The sequence below is a fragment of the Lithobates pipiens genome, unplaced genomic scaffold (genome assembly GCF_037356315.1).
Source record: "Lithobates pipiens isolate NorthernLeopardFrog02 unplaced genomic scaffold, aLitPip1_a1.2 Scaffold_18, whole genome shotgun sequence".
Classification (NCBI taxonomy): Eukaryota; Metazoa; Chordata; class Amphibia; order Anura; family Ranidae; genus Lithobates; species Lithobates pipiens.
Genome location: NW_027507758.1, coordinates 430,135,533 through 430,155,268, shown reverse-complemented (window position 1 = coordinate 430,155,268; position 19,736 = coordinate 430,135,533). Strand labels below are relative to the sequence as shown.

At 40.1% G+C, this 19,736-nt stretch overlaps 1 protein-coding gene across 7 annotated transcripts in view; it reads left to right on the top strand.

Annotated features, from left to right (window-relative positions):
- Positions 1-19,736, top strand: part of SCHIP1 (schwannomin interacting protein 1) — a 595,708-nt gene that overhangs the window by 557,963 nt on the left and 18,009 nt on the right. For all 7 annotated transcript variants that reach the window (XM_077488067.1, XM_077488069.1, XM_077488071.1 and 4 more), the window contains 3 exons: positions 989-1,107; positions 14,503-14,620; positions 17,142-17,339. In XM_077488067.1, coding sequence (XP_077344193.1) covers positions 989-1,107; positions 14,503-14,620; positions 17,142-17,339 — 435 coding nt within the window. The remainder of the gene's footprint in view (positions 1-988; positions 1,108-14,502; positions 14,621-17,141; positions 17,340-19,736) is intronic.

The following is a 19,736-nucleotide window of genomic DNA, read 5'->3' as shown; positions in this document are numbered from 1 at the left end:
CTTCCTGGCCCATAGCCAAACAGGAAGTGAGAGGAAAACCCTGAAAATTAAGGAAAATCCTTGGGGACCCCCAGGTCACCAGAACTAGTGTCCTCATTGGAAGATCTACCCTCTATTAGGCCCTTTTCACACTGGGGCGGGAGGTACGTTGGCGGTAAAGCGCTGCTATTTTTAGTGGTGGTAAAGCGGCGCTTTACCGTCGGATTTGCGGCGCTATTCGGCTAATAGCGGGCCGTTTTACCCCCGCTAGCGCCTGAGAAAGGGTTAAAAAAACACCGCAAAGCGCCTCTGCCGAGGCGCTTTGCCGGCGGTATAGCCGCAGTGCCCCATTGATTTCAATGGGCAGGAGTGGTGGAGGAGTGGTGTATACACCGCTCCTTCGCCGCTCCAAAGATGCTGCTAGCAGGACTTTTTTTTACCGTCCTGCTAGTGCACCACTCCAGTGTGAAAGCCCTCGGACACAGACACAGCAGCGGCTGTTTCAGGGCGCTTTGCAGGCGCTATTTTTAGCGCTGTATCGCCTGCAAAGCACCCCAGTGTGAAAGGGGTCTTACTTTTCTGGGGTCAACCAAAAATTTGGGATTTTCTTTTACTTACACGTTCAATGGTAATGGTAAACAGGACAAATAGAGAGGGTTCTAATCTCTCTCCACTCTGTCTAAAACTAGAAAAAAAAGTTGCCTTTAGTTATTCTTTAATTTTGATCTAGAGGAAAGCAAAACATTTTATCCCATGTACCCCCTGTCTGAGTTATTGTTACAGTGGTTTGGTTCAGTTCACAATATGACGGTCTCCACATTGTGTCCTACACGCACTTATGGCAACCGAGCAGATATTTATTTTACTGGAGTGAGGTCTTTGATGCAATTACAGATTTTATGTGCAGTAAGTGTCTTACACACAAACAAGTACTCAGAAAAAAATACACACAAAAATATATTCCGAGATTGGATTGTGTCAGCTCATATTTTCTTGATTTATATTTTAGGCGCAGAAGAATGAAAGAGAATCTATCAGGCAAAAACTGGCACTTGGGAGTTTTTTCGATGATGGCCCTGGCATCTATACTAGTTGTAGCAAAAGCGGGAAGCCCAGTCTGTCTTCCAGGTATGTGCTCTTGTCTCAATACTATGTTAATATTGTCATGTTGTATGTTGCCCAGTGTAGACCAGAGTATTCCTGTGAGGAGAGCATTGAAAACGCAGGTCCGAGGAGTACCTGAACACTTGCAATTAGGAGCAGAGAGTGACCAGTGAAATTGGTCACGTGTACATGGTGTGTGCACAAAGTACCAGGAGAAACAATGCTGCTTCCCTTGCTAGGAGCGTGATTGCTTGCCCACCCCATCACATGTGCCAGGAGCTGTGGACCCCTGTCTAAGACATTGTGGTTTGGGGACAGGATATGGGCCACTTTATATTAGTAAATAATGTTTAGCATTAGACATGTGCACTGCCTAAAAACTTGTTTGTTTTTGTTTCTTTTGTTTTTGTTTTTGTTTTTCAGGTTATCCGTTATGATCACAATTCGTAAATTCAAAAATGTGTAAATTCAAAAATCTGAAAATTAGAAAGAATAACTAACGAACTAATAATAATGAATTATTAAATTATAGGTATTGGAATTTCCTTTCAAATTTGGCTGTTAGTGAACATAACGAATACGAAGCTACGAATCCGAAATGAATGCCGCATCTAAACAAATGTAACGGAACTAATTAATAATAAATAATAAAAAGTTTTCATTATTATTATTATTTATTATTATTATTCATTTGTTACCTTCCAGTAGTTTAGATACAGCTCTCGTTATTTCAGATAATTCGTAACTTCGGATAAATTCATATTTGTTACGTTCACTAAAAGCCAGATTTGAAAGGAAATTCCAGCACCTATAATTTAACCCCTTGCCGACCAGCAAGTTACATTGCTTCACCTTTTGGCCACCAGGGGCGCGCCCGCAGCCATTGTGAGTGCCCGGCGGGCGCGATGACCACTGGGCTCCCACGATCAATCGTGACAGGGCAAGAACCAGGATCTGTGTGTGTAAACAAAAAAAAATAATAATAAAAATGCCATAAATCTATCCCCTATTTTGTAGACACTATAGCTTTTGCACAAACCAATCAATATACGCTTATTAGGATTTATTTATTTTTTACCAAAAATATGTAGAAGAATACATATCGGATTAAAAAAAATGTTTTTTGATAAAAAAAATGTGGGATATTTATTATAGCAAAAAGTAAAAGCTATTGAGGGTTATTTACTAAAGGCAAATGCACTTTTCACTTGAAAGTGCACATGGAAATACAGTCGCTGTAGATCTTAGGGGAACATGCAAGGAAAATATAAACCATTTTAGCTTGCATATGATTGGATGATAAAATCAGCAGAGCTTCCCCTCATTTCAGATCTACCCATCATATTACAGCGACTGTACTTTCAAGTGCACTTGAAGTGCAGAGTGGATTTTCTTTTAGTAAATCAACCCCATTGCGTTTTTTTTTAAATTGTTGTTCTTCTTTTGTTTATAGCGCAAAAAATAAAAACCTCAGAGGCTATCAAATACCACCAAAAGAAAGTTCTATTTGTGGGGAAAAAAGGACTTCAATTTCGATTGGGCACAGCGTCGCAGGGCACTTGTCAGTTAAAGCAATGCAGTGCAGAATCTCAAAAAAGGGCTTGGTCATTGAGCAGCCAAATCTTCCGGGGCTGAAGTGGTTAATAGTTAATAATAGTTAAGTTATTATTACTTAGTTATTATTTAAAATTTTTGGATTTACGAATTTACAAGTTTATGAATTTTCAACTATTCAAATTTCCGATTATTCTGAAAAATTTGGTGAATGGGTTTTCGTTAATTTGGATATTTCCAAATGAACGAATTTGTCGGAATTCATTAAAAAATATATTTGAACTAAACGAACATGTCTATTCAGCATACAGTAGGATTTCGACTGAAATGTGTATAGATCCACTTTTTTTCTTTTTTAGAAGGAATTAATAACACTCTTCTACTTCCTAATTGAATTAAAATGAAATCTCTGGGAATTCATAAGAACTGTGAATTAAAAGAGATATCGTTTTGACTTTTAGCCCTTTGGGGATAGTACTTATGCCAGAGTGTATTTTCTAATGGAGTTCATAGTGGGATTTTTATTTCAATTTGATTCGTTTATGAGAGGTTACAAAGTGTTATTTCTGATAGATTGCTGTTATCCCACTTTACTACTCAGTGTAAGTGGGAGCATGAAAGAAAACCACTAATTACCTGAGCACTGATGATTATTATTATTAGATCTGTGATTACTGTTAATAATGGTTTATGTAGCACATATATGCAAAGTAAAAAAAAAGTCTAAATGATCTTTTAGTTTACAGCTTCTATGAATTCTTAAATACAGATGTGGCTAAGTACATTTGTATAACAAAACCTACAATACTTGGCATTGCCCTAGAACTTTGTTATTGGTGGTTCCTGCAGACTGGATTCTTGCATGGTTATTCTGAATGATGCATATTCCAACTGATTGGAAATTGTGAGCCAATAAACATTGAATCGTTTTGTACATAAAAGGGTATATCATTTGTCCAAACAGCCAAAGAGGAAATATTTTCTGCATGTTGTCACCAAACACTTTGCAGCTGGTGGTCAATGGTACTGTGCGGGTTTTATAGGTTTTCACTGGAAACACAATTATCAAATTATAATCATCCTATTAAAATATTACCCGTGTTCAGTTCCCGGTGTGGGAGATCTCTGAAATCAAGTACGTTTGGAAAGAATAAACTTTATGCCTAGGTTGCTTATAGTCAGGTGTTCCTTTTTTTTTTTGTCTTCATGTACTGCAAATGGAAAATAGGACATAGGTTATTCTTGCTCTTTGAAGCTGTTTGTTTAAAGGTACCTTCAAAACGAAAAATTACAGGTTAAAAAGCATACAGGTTATATAGCCTACCTTCTGTATTTTGTCCCGTCATAGCTGTAAACCACCAGGCCACCTCCATTTGTAATCTGCAAACCTCTTTTGCTTATCTGTTTATAATGCTGGAGGATATTCCCAAACATACACACTGTAGGTCGTTTGCAGTCTTTAAACTGGTTGTATACCATATACCCAGTGAAGTGACTAGCCCCATGTGATACAGAGATGAAACAAATCCTCCTACATAGGTTGTACCTGTTTATCTGCAGCCCTCTCCTCTACCTTATTGAGGGGAGATTAGGTGTTAGGGTCCCCTTTTGGGACACTGAATTGAGGGGAGGGTTCTTTGGGTGGGAGAGTTGCTTGGGGGGGATGGAGGAGTCGGGGAATGTTTGGGGGCTGGGGTTTCCCATCCTTGGGTAGCTGACTGATTCAGTCAATGGATACTGTTTTTTGAACTTTCGATGTCTAATAAATTTAATTATATTTTATACCGCAATAGTAGCCTTTGAGGTGCTTTATCCTGGTGGACTTTTTTATAAAAGTGTAGATATTTGTCCACACACCATAGATCTTCAGATTAAGTCCAAACTGTTTTTTCTTGACGAACGATCACTTCAGGAACATGGGGGTTCAACATCTCAGAGCCATGCAGGACCCATTTGTCATGTTCACATGCCTGACGAGCGGTCCTGTGTGGCTCCCAAACATTGCACTTTCCTGTTCTTGATGTGATCATTCTTCAATAAAAAAACTGGACTAAAAGCTGTTCTCCACCCTAAAGTGGAATTTCCGCTCATCTGATCCCTCCCCCCCTCCGGTGCCACAATCGGCAGCTTTCAGGGGGGAGGGGGGTGCAGTTACCTGGATAATCAAGGTATCTGCACCCACTTCCGGGACAGACCGCCGCAGACCACCACAGATGCCCCCCCCCCGTTGTGTTCTGGGAAACACACAGTTCCCAGGACACAGCTGGGACCAGCAGAGACGTGCAGCGCGACTCACGCATACACAGTAGGGAACCGGGCAGTGAAGCCGCAACGCTTCACTTCCCGATTCCCTGACAGAGGATGGCGGCGGGGGCAGCAGAGAGACGAGCGATCGCTCATCATCTGCTGCCGACATCGCTGGACCCTGGAACAGGTAAGTGTCAATTTATTAAAAGTCAGCAGCTGCAATATTTGTAGCTGCTGGCTTTTAATATTTTTTTTAAGGTGCAGAACTGCTTTAATTTGAAGATCCATGGTGTGCTGGCAAATATGTACACTTGATTGGAAAGGAATGGTCACAACCCCCTCTGCACAGTCTCATAGGGAAATGTGGACAGCTGAGGCTGTCAATCACCTTCTCTGTGCTTGGGTGGCCTCATCTCCTGGGATTCTGTGAAGTCAGCATAACTTGTCAGAAGTGACTCAGATAGCAGAGGAATTTATTGTGGCTAGTACACACTTTAATGGGATAAGCTTTGTTCATTTTTTATATCAGAGGTTTACAACCACTTTGTTAAACAATACAGTTCATCAAATCATACCTACAGACATTCATAGATAACCATTGTGAATGGCACCCTCTCTGTACAATGGTGCTGTACAGAATCCAGTGATGAAGCGAAAACTCAGCACATCAAGTAGATTCTGAAGCAGGATCTACTCAAGTCCTATATCACCAAAGAAGTTACACCAACATTTTGAGAACATGGTGGCCCCCTTTATTCAAAGTGACAGACAGAGGGCTACCATGCTTTTAAAATGTTGGTGTAAATTCAATTTGGTAAATTCTGCTTTAGAATCCACTTGGCCTGCTGGTTTTCTCTTTACCGTTTGATATACAAAAGCCTGGACTGGACCGAGACATCTTTGTGGAAGTAGGCACAGACATAAAAATGTTTTGAGGTGTGGGAATCATTTATTGATACTTTAGTAACTTTACCTAAGTATAGATCATACTAATCGTCTAGAGCACTTTCCAAAGATCCCCCAATACAACTTTGACCTCCTCCTGAATTATCCTCTTAGTAACTTTTGCAGAAACGCACGCTATTGGCTTTTTTGGTGAAAAAAACCTACAAAAGCCTAATATAACTGTGTATGAATGAAGCATTTTCTTGCACCTGCCAATCGCAATTAAAGTATAACTAAGGGCAAAACTTTTATTTTTTTGTGTTGAATAGTGAAGAAGGATTAGAACACCGGACAGTTTTTATGGCTGTGTCCGTTAGGGAGATCCACCCTCTCTGTTCTGTTTATCGTTATCATTGAAAGTAAAAGTAATGCCCCGTAAACACGAGCGGAATTTCCATCAGAAAAAGTGTGATGGGAGCTTTAGATCGGATATTCTGACCGTGTGTATGCTCCATCGGACTTTTGCTGGCAGAATTCCTGCCAGCAAAACATTGAGAGCAGGTTCTCTATTTTTCCAACAGAAATTCCAATCGTCTGTACCAATTCCGGTGTGCAAAATTCCTATGCATGCTCTGAAGCCCTGAACTTCATTTTCTCGGCTCGTCGTAGTATTGTACATCACCGCGTTCTTGACGGTCGAAAGTTCAGAGAGCTTTTGTGTGACCGCGTGTATGCAAGCCTAGATTGCGTGGAATTCCGTCGGAAAAACCATCCAAGTTTTTTCTGTTAAAAATTCAGATCATGTGTATGGGGCATAAAAGAAAATCACAAATTTTTCGGTTGTCCCCAGAAAAGTAATAGAAGGGAAATCTTCCAATGGGGAAACAATTGGGGGTCCCCAAGAGAATCCCTTAATTTTCAGGGGTTTCCTCTCACTTTCTCATTGGCTATAGGGCAGGAAGTGGAGGTAAGTCTCCCCAATGTGACACAGATGACAAAAATAAACCTTACAAGGGTTATTACCCTACCTAATGGCCCGTACACACAATCCGGATATAGTACGAAAACTGTCATCCGAGGATGAATCGTATGATTTTCGGATCATGTGTAGACTGCTTTCGAGAGCCGATCACTACAGTTCATACGATATTATTTGATCGGACAGGCACAAAAATTTTCCTCGTACGATACCAGATCGTATGATTTTCGTTTAGTCAGTATAGTTGTCGTACGAAAATACAATACAAATACATTACAACACATGACATCACTTCTGTTTTTTTTTTTTTTCTGTCGTACGAGAATTTTTATGACTTTTGTTACCTATTCAATTTCTACTTGCGACTATTAAGCAAAAGAAGTCGTACGATCTGTCGTATGATATTGGGTATTCAGACCGTGTGTACGGGTCATTACTCTATCCAAAACAAAATTAAAAAGTTTTGCCTATAGTTCTACTTTAAACCTGCTTTAGATGTTTAAATAAGATTGGTGATATGTTAGGAGGAGAGAATGGAAGTTGCAGAGCACAGGCTTCAGAAAGCAGCCCCACCAACCCCTATATGAAAAATTGTTCAAATTATGGTTGCTGTTGATTACATATGGAGGTGTAATGGACTTGCTGGTTTTAGCAGAGTTTCTGTATTTTCTGGATAGAAAGTTCACTGATCGATTTCACTCACAGGGTTTGATTTACTAAAACTGGAGAGTGAAAAATCTGGTGCAGCTCTGCATAGAAACCAATCAGCTTCCAGGTTTTATTGTTGAAGCTTAACGAACAAGCTAAGTTAGAAGCTGATTGTGTTGTGTTTTAGTAAAGTGGGGTACACACTGTAAGAAAATCGGAAAACAAATTCCATACGAGGCATGATTGTTCAATTTTCGTATAGTGCGTACACAACTTTCAACATCAACTTTCCAAACAAAACTTTTCAAATTTTTCTCGTATACAAACAGAACTAACAATGGTGTGTACTGTTTTCATATGGTTTTGGTATGAGAAAAATCAGATCCAAAGGACTGTGCATGATCAGACACAATAAACAACAGAAAAAAATCCTTTTTCGTATGAGAATTTTTGAGAATATTATTTCCTTCCTCCTCATGTTCAATTTGCTATGAAACGTCAAGGAAAACTGAACGATCGTTCACCTGATTTTCTTATAGTGTACCCACCCTAAATCAACCCCTCCTTTTAAAGTAAATCCCATACTGCTAGCAGTCCCTCTAGATCAGGGGTCTCAAACTAGCGGCCCTATAGCTGTTGCGAAACTAAAAGTCCCATCATGCCTCTGCCTGTGGAAGTCGTGCTTGTAACTGTCAGCTTTGCAATGCCTCATGGGACTTGTAGTTTTGCAACAGCTGGAGGGCTACCAGTCTGAGTTCCCTGCTGTAGATTGTGGTGTAGGAATGATGTGCTTCACCATCTAGTTGTATATTCAGGATTAAGTATGTTTTATGAACTGTATGTATATCAAAGGCAGTGGCGTTGCTAGGGAGTGGCTTTTGGGGCTATATCCCAGAATCTGGGGCCCATAGCGTTGATTCTCTGCAGGGGGTCCCCAAGGGGATGTGGGGGCTCTCTGGGGACACTGATGCAAGGGGGGGGGCTCTCCAGGGACCCTGATGCAGGTGGGGGGCTCTCTGGGGATATATATACACAAACGCACACACATATACGTATGTATATTATATACATGTGTATGCCCACCCAAGCGTTTGACTTTCTTTACTACACTGCTATGGGCTCTAGCCCCAGCTCTTTTGTAGACCTTGCAACGCCCCTGATCAAAGGTACATTAAGCCCCTGCATTGTGTTTTCTGAATTAGGTTCAGAACGTCTTTATATTCCACCATTATTAACTGCAACAGCATAGTGCAGCTGCTGACGTATATGTCAAGCAGAATCATTTTGTAACCCAGCTGTCTGGATTACAAAAGCCTGCACTGTATTGGCTAACAGCCAGAGACAGTCATTTACCATAGAAAGAGAGATCTGGAATATTTTCTAAGTATAATGTGTTCTTCCTTAAATGTGTAATATGTAGTTTGGTAAATGTAATTAGGAAGCATTCATTTTCTGGGCAGTGCCATTAATTTGTTGTGTATATTGTTAGTTGTGTAACTACCATACAAGCCAGTCAACTGTCACTTTTGAAAATGACAAGTTTTATAGAAGGTGAAAAATCGCAGCCTAAAATTAGGATGCTGGCAAAAATGTACAGAATCAGATTTTGTACACTTGTTGGTGAGCTTCAGAAGTCCCTGTACTGAAGGGTAATAGTCATGTAAGCAGCTGTGTAGGTTTGTAAACAGCCCAATTCCTAATATCACCCTAAGGTGTCCGTTTAGTATATTTTGATATTTTGTATCTCTCGAGTTCTCTGCTGTTCTCGGAGATATTTGTTCTACCCCTTGTGGCAGCTTAATATATCATGTAGATCACTTCTCCCATTGAGAATAGATGTGATCTACAAACGCTCTGAGAATCCTGAACGGCTTCTGTTTCTGTAATCTCACGATAGCTCATGAGATTTCAGTATCAGAACCCCAAAGTTAAATACAAAGCATTCCACATACACTGCACATATTAATAAAATATTAAAGATATAATCTCCCTAACCAATAAAGAGACACCCCATAACTGTAAAACATTACAATGATTAATACATAAGCATTACACATGTGCACATTTATGTGAATGGTGTAATCTGAAATGATTGTACTTTATTTATCATGCAGACATGTACCATTCATATAAAAACAATAAATATATATATATTAAATAGTTCTAAATAATTTTAAAAAGCATAATAATAAAAATATTGTTAAATTATAAATTAAATTAAATATTAAATATTAAAAATTAAATATTAAATAAATTAAATAAATTAAATAAATTAAAAATATAAATTAAAAATAAAAATACAGTCACTGCCCTATGCGAACTGCTGGGAGTGTCAGTGAAACGTTAATGACACCCCCAGATCAGTTTGCATATTGCAGTGCGATCTGCAAACTCGGACAGGAATCAGATCGCATGGTGTGAACACCCATGCGATCCGATTCTGCTGCGGACCAAAAAAAGGGTCCTGTGCGAGTTTGGGGCGGGTGCGATGCGAATTCAGCCATACTATAGGCTGAACTCGCATCGCACAGAGATCGGATGTGATTTGCACTACAGTGCGGTGTGAATCACATCCGGTTCTCGTAACCGCAGCAGTGTGAACCCAGCCCATCTCAACCCGGGGGGAGAACCGGATGCGATTCGCACCGCAAATCACATCCGATCTCCGTAGCGATGCGAGTGCAGCCATACAGATAGTATGGCGGAATTCGCATCGCTCCCGCAGCAAACTCGCACGGGACCCTTTTTTTGGTCCGCAACAGAATCGGATCGTATGGGGGTTCACACCATGCGATCCGATTCCTGTGCGAGTCGGCAGATCGCACTGCGATATGCGGATGGAACTGGGGGTGTCATTAACATATCATTGACACTCCCAGCCGTTCGCATAGGGCAGTGGGAGTAATGCGATGCGGGAAAACGCCACGGATTCGCGGGAAAACGCCGGCCGGGTTCACACCACTGCGATGCGGGAACGCCGCGAATCCGTGGCGTTTTCCCGCATCGCATTACTCCCACTGCCCTATGCGAACGGCTGGGAGTGTCAATGATATGTTAATGACACCCCCAGTTCCATCCGCATATCGCAGTGCGATCTGCCGACTCGCACAGGAATCGGATCGCATGGTGTGAACCCCCATACGATCCGATTCTGTTGCGGACCAAAAAAAGGGTCCCGTGCGAGTTTGCTGCGGGAGCGATGCGAATTCCACCATACTATCTGTATGGCTGCACTCGCATCGCTACGGAGATCGGATGTGATTTGCGGTGCGAATCGCATCCGGTTCTCCCCCCGCAGCAGTGTGAACCCAGCCTTAACAAATGTGAAGGACTCGGAGGATATATAATATATATATATATATATATATATATATATATATATATATATATATATATATATATCTATACACACACATACAGATATATATATATATATACATACACATACGGACACAACAGATATAAATATATACACACACAGATATAAAAAATTGTATAGATATATATATATATATATATATATATATATATATATATATATATATATATATATATATGTGTGTGTGTGTGTAATTGGTAATTGTATAGTTAATGTAAATCTAACCTGCTCTTGATGGATGTTCCACTGCAGTAGAGAAATTTTTTACTTTCAGTATTGACCATGCAGGCAGATGGACGAAGGAAGAATCTATTCTCTCTCAGAGATCTCCTGATATCTCCACCTCTGGGCTGGAGAAGCCAGAAAGGAGAACTTGAAAGAGAATCACAGAGATAAAGTGGCATCTCTGTATACTAAACATGCCGTTTCTATTGCAGTCAATGCAGCTGTTCTGTGGACTGAGATGAGAAGAGAAAAATAGTTCTCCATCTTCTGATCTCAGTATATTAAACCTGCAATGCTCTGAGATGAGCAGAGATCATCCTGATCTCAGCTTATCTCAGTTTACTAAACGGACACCTAACTTAGAGCTGCACCGAGTGGAAGTTTTGGTGCCCAAACCGAAAATTCAGGATGCACTTGGCTGAAACTAAAAATGACAGTTTAAAAAAAAAAAAAAAAAAATATATATATATATATATATATATATATATTTTTTTTTTTATATATATATATATATATATATATACTTGTATTTGACATTTTACTTAACCTCCTTAACGGTATTCCCCAGTCTGGCTCGGGGTGGAATTTCAGACCCAAAAGCGGTAACCCCGAGCCAGACTCGGGATCACATAGCAGTATTCAGGAAGAGCTTTACTTACCTTGTCCCCTGAATCCAGCGATGTCCCCCCGCAGTGTGAGCGGCCCGTCCTCTGCTCGATTCATCACAGAGCCGAGCTCCGTTCCCTGCGAGCGTTTCCTCGCACATGGACGGAGAATGGCGCCAAATTCAAAAATTGAAACACACACATTACATACAGTACACTGTGATCTTGCAGATTACATTGCTGTATGAAATTATTTCACATCCCTTTTCTCCCTAATGGTTTGTCCCGTGCCCTGCATACAGTTTTATATTATATATACTGTTCTTTCTGCCTGGAAACTGGAGATTGTCCATAGCAACCAAAACTGTCTCTTTACATCAAAAGTTATTTTAGACCAGCTAGAAAACAGCGATAATAAATTAGAACACTTGTAAAATTGAGTGATAGCGATTTGTGGGGCGATCCGTCATCAAATATTGAAATGTAATGACAGTAACAATTCTACAACTGAGCAAATTTCAGTGTTTTTGATTTGATTACATTATTGAATAATTGTTATTATTGTTATATTATTATTTGGTATAATTATTTATAGTTATTTATTATATTATAATTTATGATTTTGTTTTTCCCGGATTGTCTGCTAGACTCTGGTTTGAAAAGATGTAAGTGAGTTATTCCTAAGAATTATAGGACTACGATATAAAATGCCAAATTTCCATGCAAAATAATTGTACTGCTTACAGCACCAAAAATCTGAAATAATCGTACCGCCAGGGAGGTTAATATCATGAATTTAAATTAATATGATTTTGTTGTCAGCCATTATTGGCACCTTTAGTGCAAGAAAAGCTCAAGAAAACGGCATCCCTTTAAATTCTATGTATGTCTTCACACTGGTCCGTTGCAATTCCGTTGTGGTGTTAAAAATCGTGCTTGCTGCATTTTTGGTCAGTAAAAAAAAGTATCACAAACGCACCTGTTTCGCCCATTGAAATTTCGATGCATCTCTACTGCTTTAAAATAAATACTCCTGTATGCCTATAAAGCACACTGTTGTACTTTACAAATGTGGCCTCCACTGCTTTGTGATTCTGACACGAGCAAAGCCCCATTTATTATTGAGTGTACTTGCAGCATTATGCAGAGAACACTCTGTAGCTTTTTTTTTTTTATTCCTCCAGACTGATCAGGAGTTTTAATACCATCTTGTGTGTCTAGAAGACATACTTATTTAGACGATCACCTCAAAAACAGTAAGACCCCATTCACACTTTGTGTAGCGGGAACTTGTGATTTTGTGAAGGCACTTTTCACGTGATTCTGCGTGTCACACATAGGGCAGCCTATTCACTTCAGTAGGCTGCCCTATGCGCGTGAGCTCCTGCTCCTTTTTTGGTTGACAAACGTCCTGTGATTTTTAAAGTCGTGTTTTGCTGCTATTGCCGTACAATTATGTTGCACGGCAAGTGCTGCAAAATCGCACCACGTTTGGAGTGCCATTTAGAATGAATGGCACCCAAACAGGCGTTGTCCATTTTTTAGAGATTCTGCCCGCAATTCCAAATTGAATGGAGCCTAAGAGAAAAAAAACGACCTCAAACATAGAATGTGTGCTCTGATAGAATGTGATAAGTTGTTCCGGGCACTGCACTTTGCAATGAGCACTTTGTTCCCTAAAATATAGTTATGCCTAGAAACAGAGAGTGGCACCAGCAAAAGATTATCCCTAGAAGAAGCTTTATCTTTCCTGATTTTAGTTTTTTCTATAAGTAGTATTAAACTTAAAAGCAAAAATGTCATATATTTCAGTTTTCCAATCATTAGAGGTGTTTTTTTCTTTCCTTTGTTGCCTCTGTTTTCACCTTGTGATCTGGTCAGTAACACATCACCTTTATTAGAGTACCCCCACTCTGGATGAAGGAGCAAAGGGGCATCATTGCATAGCAACATTATTAGTCTGGGGGGGGGGGGGGGTTGTTAGATGGACTAGCAGATTTAAATACACTAAAAAATTGACACAAAACTCCAGCTCACACTTGGTTATAATCAGTTGCAGCAAACAGTTTTTTTTTTCTTTTAAAATAAAGGTTTTACATGAATAAATAAACGCTGATCATTCTAAGCAGCCCTATCAGTGTTAAATGGTTTGTCTCGTCCATGTAACCATCTCTAAGAGAGCTTGTTCTTTTGAAAAATAACAGGCTTACTGGTGAGATCCCCAGATGAAAATAAAGGAAAGGAAGCCTTAAAAAAAAAAATGAATGCAGCCATCACATCTAAGAATTGTTACTGCAATTTAAAGCGGAGTCCTGCCGAAAAAAATAAAAATAAAAGTCAGCAGCTACAAATATTGCAGCTGCTGACTTTTAAAATAAGGACACTTACCTGCCCAGGGCACCCACGATGCCCTCACCCGAAGCCAACCGTTTCTCGGCTCCTGGGTGCAGGTGTTGGCATTCACAGCCTGTTTCCCTACTGCGCATGCGTGAGTCACGCTGCATGTCCTGACTGGTCCCGCTGTCTTCTGGGACCTGTGTGTCTCCCAGAAGACAGCGGGGGGAACTAAGGAGGGGCCTTACATGGCGTAGATCGCCACAGATTTTGCTGCGATCTATGCCCAGAAGTGGGAGCAAACACCTGGATTAGACGGGTATCTGCTCCCCTCTCACTCTGAAAGGTGCCAAATGTGACACCGGAGGGGGGGGGGGAATCCGGATAAGCGGAAGTTCCGTTTTTGGGTGGAACTCCGCTTTAATAAATGTTTGGGTTTCATACGGCTTTAACTATGTCCCAAAACGACACTTTCATTACCTGACATTTTATGCATTTGCCACGTGCCCTGGAAAGAAATGTTCGGAATCATTGCAATTAATGTTTCATATTTTCATTTTCAGGCTCCAAAGTGGGATGAATTTGCAGATCTGTTTTGTAAATGATAGTGGAAGTGACAAGGACAGTGATGCAGATGACAGCAAAACTGAAACAAGCCTAGACACCCCGTTATCTCCAATGGTGAGTTTAAGTACGATTTCCAGACACATATCTGTTCATGTGTGATTGGTAAAAAGGGCATTTAAAGAAAATGTGTGTGTGTGTGTGTGTGTATTTATATATATATATATATATATATATATATATATATATATATATATATATATATATATATATATATATATATATATATATATATATATACATATACACTACCTCGACTACCCCAATGAATGGATCCCACACTGTATAGTTGGCTGCTGTAATCACTACCATGATTCATCTGATAACACAAAAAACATACAGTGAGTCAAAATAACACAAAAAGTGTGGCACAGTTCATTGTACTGTTAAGATATAAGACTGGCCATAGCTATACCTTTCTACCACTGGTGACTTGGCTTAGACACTGTAGCCTACATACAAGCAGTTAAATATTTCTTGAATTTTCTGAATGAGATTTCCTAAAAAAAAGGTTGATTTTCCAAAAAATAGGGAGTGCAAAACTGGTGCAGCTCTGTATAGAAACCAGTCAGATTGCAGGTTTTATTAGCAAAGCTTAATTGAAGAAGCTGAACTTAGAATCTGATTGGCTACCATGCACAGTTGCACCAGATTTTGCACTTTCCAATTTTCCTACTGTGTGGTATTGACTATTAAATCGCTCATTACTGCTGCCTAGGGAAGCCCTATGTATTATGCAATTAAATTGACACAGAATTTGGCATGGTATGTTTATAAGGATTATAGGATTGTTATTAGAATATAGACAATACAAACATTTTTCTGCGAAGGACATTGAGAATTTTACCAGGTAAACTGAGCAGTAATAATTGTATCAGTGGCCTGTACAGCATGGTGTTGTACAAGTTCGACCTTCTCGTTATGATAGCTAGTCATAGATACTATGATTAAAAGTCAAGAAGAGAGACAATCCTAGTAGAAAGATATAAAAAGTGAAGGTTCGAGGTTAACATCTCTGTGAAGGATAGAGGAGCAGATAGATAAATACCAGGCCTATGCATGGCCCACATTAACCCCAAAGGGGGTAACCCCTTCCTCTAAAACACGTGTCAAACACAGGGCCCACAGGCCAAATCCATCCCACCAGGCCATTTCATTTGGCCTTCTTACCTCTCCTACAGCCATGGCAACTCCTTCTCCACCCCCTCCTCCCCTCATCTCAGCAGTTTATAGCAAAGAGAACAGAACTCCTCCTACAGGTCCTGTGCCTCTGTGTACACCCCATCTTGTACACCTCACCTGGTCTCAGCATTCAGCAGACTCCTGCAGCTGACTCCAGCCCTCCTCTGGTCCTCCTCCAGACCCTGAATTTTCTGCTTCCCAGCTCTGCCCAAGCTTCTTCCCAGCAGTAGCACAAGATAAGGGGCGTCTGGACATTTAGTCTTACAGATACAGCTGGCCCTTTGAGAGCAACCACAATCATTATGCAGCCTGTGTTGAAATTGAGTTTGGCACCCCTGCTCTAGCAAGTGTTCCAGCAATAGTTATTTTTCTGTTATATATTAGATATTGGTCTTGGGAGCCCTGCAGCAATATCTACACCAAGGTGGTGCTGCCCTTTATAATGTAGGGTGGGTGTAGCCACACAAACCACGTATACCAATGAAAAATTAAGGTACATACACCCAATAGCTGCCTTCTCAAGAAAGTTTATTAAATGTGAATCAACATGGAATTATTAAACAGCATCAGACGTCTCCCCTCCTTCCCCCCATGATCACCACCACACACCCTAAGCAACCCACCACCCAAACCCAGAACCCTCACCCCCAAAAGCAGCTGAGGAATCCACCAAACCCCTAGATAGTCCCTGTTACCCCCCTATATATGGAGCACCTACAGACCAGACTGAACTCAAAGGGAACCTGGGGCAACTGTGATCTTGACAGCCCACCACCTTAAAAACCACAATGGGTGAATTGGTGGGCATGTAACTAGGTTAACTAGGTCAATAAGGTGGATAGCTCAATTTCCCTGGGTATCTCAGTCCAGTCTGGTCTGCAGGTTCTCATAGATGGGGGGTAGAAGGACCAGCTAGGGGTTAGTGGATTCCCCAGCTCTTTTTTTGGGGGGGGGGGGGTCTGGAGGGGTTCTTGGGTTGCTTAGGGGGTGTGGTGGTCATCATGGGGGGAGGAGGGGGGACTTGGGATTTGTGATGTTGTTTTACAATTCTATGAATATTCACATTCAATAAACTTCTTTGAGGAGGTAGCTTCTTCTTATTATTTTTCATTGGTTTACGTTCCTTGGGTAAGTGTAGCTGCTTTTTGTTAAGCATAACATTTCCAAAAATCAAGGCAAGGAGTTCTTTTTCAGTGTATACTATTCAGTAAAATGCCAGGATGCCTCTTACCTGAAATCCCACCATGGAGAAACTACATGCAGTATGTATATGTGTGACATTGGCTCAAAAAAATTCACTGGCACATCTATAAGGGAAATACATTATTATCCAGTTTACTGTATTACTTATTTGACAAATTTCATGATGGCAAGCAATACTTGTTTTCTCCTACAGAGCAAGCAGAGTTCTTCTTACTCAGACCGGGATACTACTGAGGAGGAGTCCGAATCCTTTGAAGACATGGATTTTATCTCCAGGCAGAAGAAACTGCAAGCAGAAGCAAAGATGGCTCTGGCTATGGTGAAACCCATGGCTAAGATGCAGGTGGAGGTAGAGAAACAAAACAGAAAAAAGTCCCCTGTTGCGGATCTAGTAAGTGAGATCTATATTTATTATTTCATTATTAGAGGTACTTATATAGCAACATCAACTTTACGCATCACTCTACATATATATTTATGTACATTCTCATTAGTCCCCGCTCTCAAGGAGCTTACAGTCTAAGGTCCCTTAACGCAAACTCTTCATATACAATATATTGGGGCCAATTTAGACAGAAGCCAATTAACCTGTTATTGAAGTCAAATTATTCAATTCACTTTTAACTGCGGTGACGAGCAAATTTCAAAGAGCAGGATGATACTTTATTAAGTGTATATGTTTTTTGTTCGGCAAATTCTTTCATACATTCATTTTAAAATCAAATGTTGAAAGCAAACAAAATGTTAAATGAACTATTCGATGACATTCATCAGTTCATAGAATGTACTGAGAATTTTTGTACAAATATTCATAGGAACGTTTATTTGAAAATCTACTAGTATATTGGCCATCTTTACGCTAGTTTAGTGTTTAGCGGTTTGCTGTCATCAATCCTGCCAGGCTTCCTGCTGTGTTGGAAGCAGCACTGTGTGTCTGGGGCGAAGGATCTGTAATTAATGCAGCATCTGGCTGGACTGTCTGCATTGTCCATTTATGTGCCATGTTAGTTACACGCCATTACCCTGTCCAGACGTGGCTGCAGTAAGGAGGGTGCTCTACTCCTCTTCAGTAAAACAGCCTCCACAAACAGGTTCACAGCTACACAGGTCTGGTATGGAAAATGCAGTGGTATTCGGGGTATCCTTATTATATAGGTGTCTAGATTACATATGTGACCCCCAGCAACATGTCCAGTTGTCAATGTCTAGTGCATGTCAGGAAATGAGTACAAGCTTTTAATGAGCTGGAATGTAAAGCATGCAGTTTTTTTTTTCCTTTTAGGTTCAGGTTCAATCTATGTTGGCTTGATTCAATAAATATACACAATCAGAAAATTGTACAAAAAAATACAGCTTGCAAAGCGACAGTACGATAATCTGAGCTTAAGCTCCCTAGCGGTTATCCCGAATGTGGCTTCACTACCAAAAGCGGTAACCCCGAGCCACACGCTGTGCTGCAACGCAGTATCCAGGGACAGTTACTTACCTTGTCCCCAGGATCCTGCGATGTCTTCCTGCTGTGTGTGCAAGATGTCCTCCGCACGATCTATCACAGTGCTGGGCTCCGTTCCCTGTGAGCGTCACAACGCATGGGGATGGAGCCCAGGGCCAAATTCAAATAGGGGAAAAACACATACAGTACACTGTGATCTTACAGATTACATTACTGTATCAAATTATTTCACCTCCCTTTTGTCCCTAGTGGTCTGTCCAGTGTCCTGCATGCAGTTTTATATTATATATACTGTTCTTTCTGCCTGGAAACTGGAGATTGTCCATAGCAACCAAAAACTGTCCCTTTACATCAAAAGTGATTTTAGACCAGCTAGAAAACAGCGATAGTAAATTAGAATCACTCGCAGAATTGAGCGATAGTGATTTGTGGGGAAATTCGTCATCAAACACTGAAAGTAATAACAGTGACAATTCTGCAACTGAGCAAATTTCAGTGTTTTTGTAAGACCTGGTTCACACCTATGCAATAATAATAATATTATTATTATAATTATAGTTATTATATTAAAATGTATGATTTCAGGTTTCAAATTTTATCATACCCGGGATGTCTACTAGACTCTTGTTTGAACAGATTTAAGTGTGTTATTCCTAAGGATTTCAGGCCTACAATATAAAATGCCAAATTTCCATGCAAAGCAATGTACCACTTTGAGCATCAAAAATCTGACATAATCATACCGCCAAGAGGATAAGTACACAGCTTTCACCTGAAATTTCACGAAGGGACAAACACGAAAAATGTTCTCGTTTTGTTTAATCAGTACAGTTTTCACCTGATAATACAATACAAATACATTACATCACTTCCAAATTTTTATTCTGTCATACAAGACTTTTCATACTTTAATAACCTATCCATTTTCAATATGGAGACTAGAATGCAAAAAAAAAAGTGGATGATCATTCGTCCAATAACCTCATTGTGTGTACCAGGCTTGACGATGGGAAAAACTGGACACATAACAACCATTCTGGATTTTGTTTTTTGTTTTTTGTCCAGCACTGGAAAAAAACAAATGTACAATCTGATTGTTAGAATCACTCTCATATTACATGCATTCCACATTGATTATCTAGTTGTGCTCCATGCATAATTATGCTGATTTAGGCCAGCCATACACGTTTCGAATCTTGGATGGTTTAGCAGGGACCAGCCAAGATTTGAACCATTACCGTATTTATCGGTGTATAACACGCACCCCAAGTTTAGGAGGGAATTTTAAGGAAAAAACTTTTAGGAAGGAAGTTTAAGGAAAAAAACTTACATTTA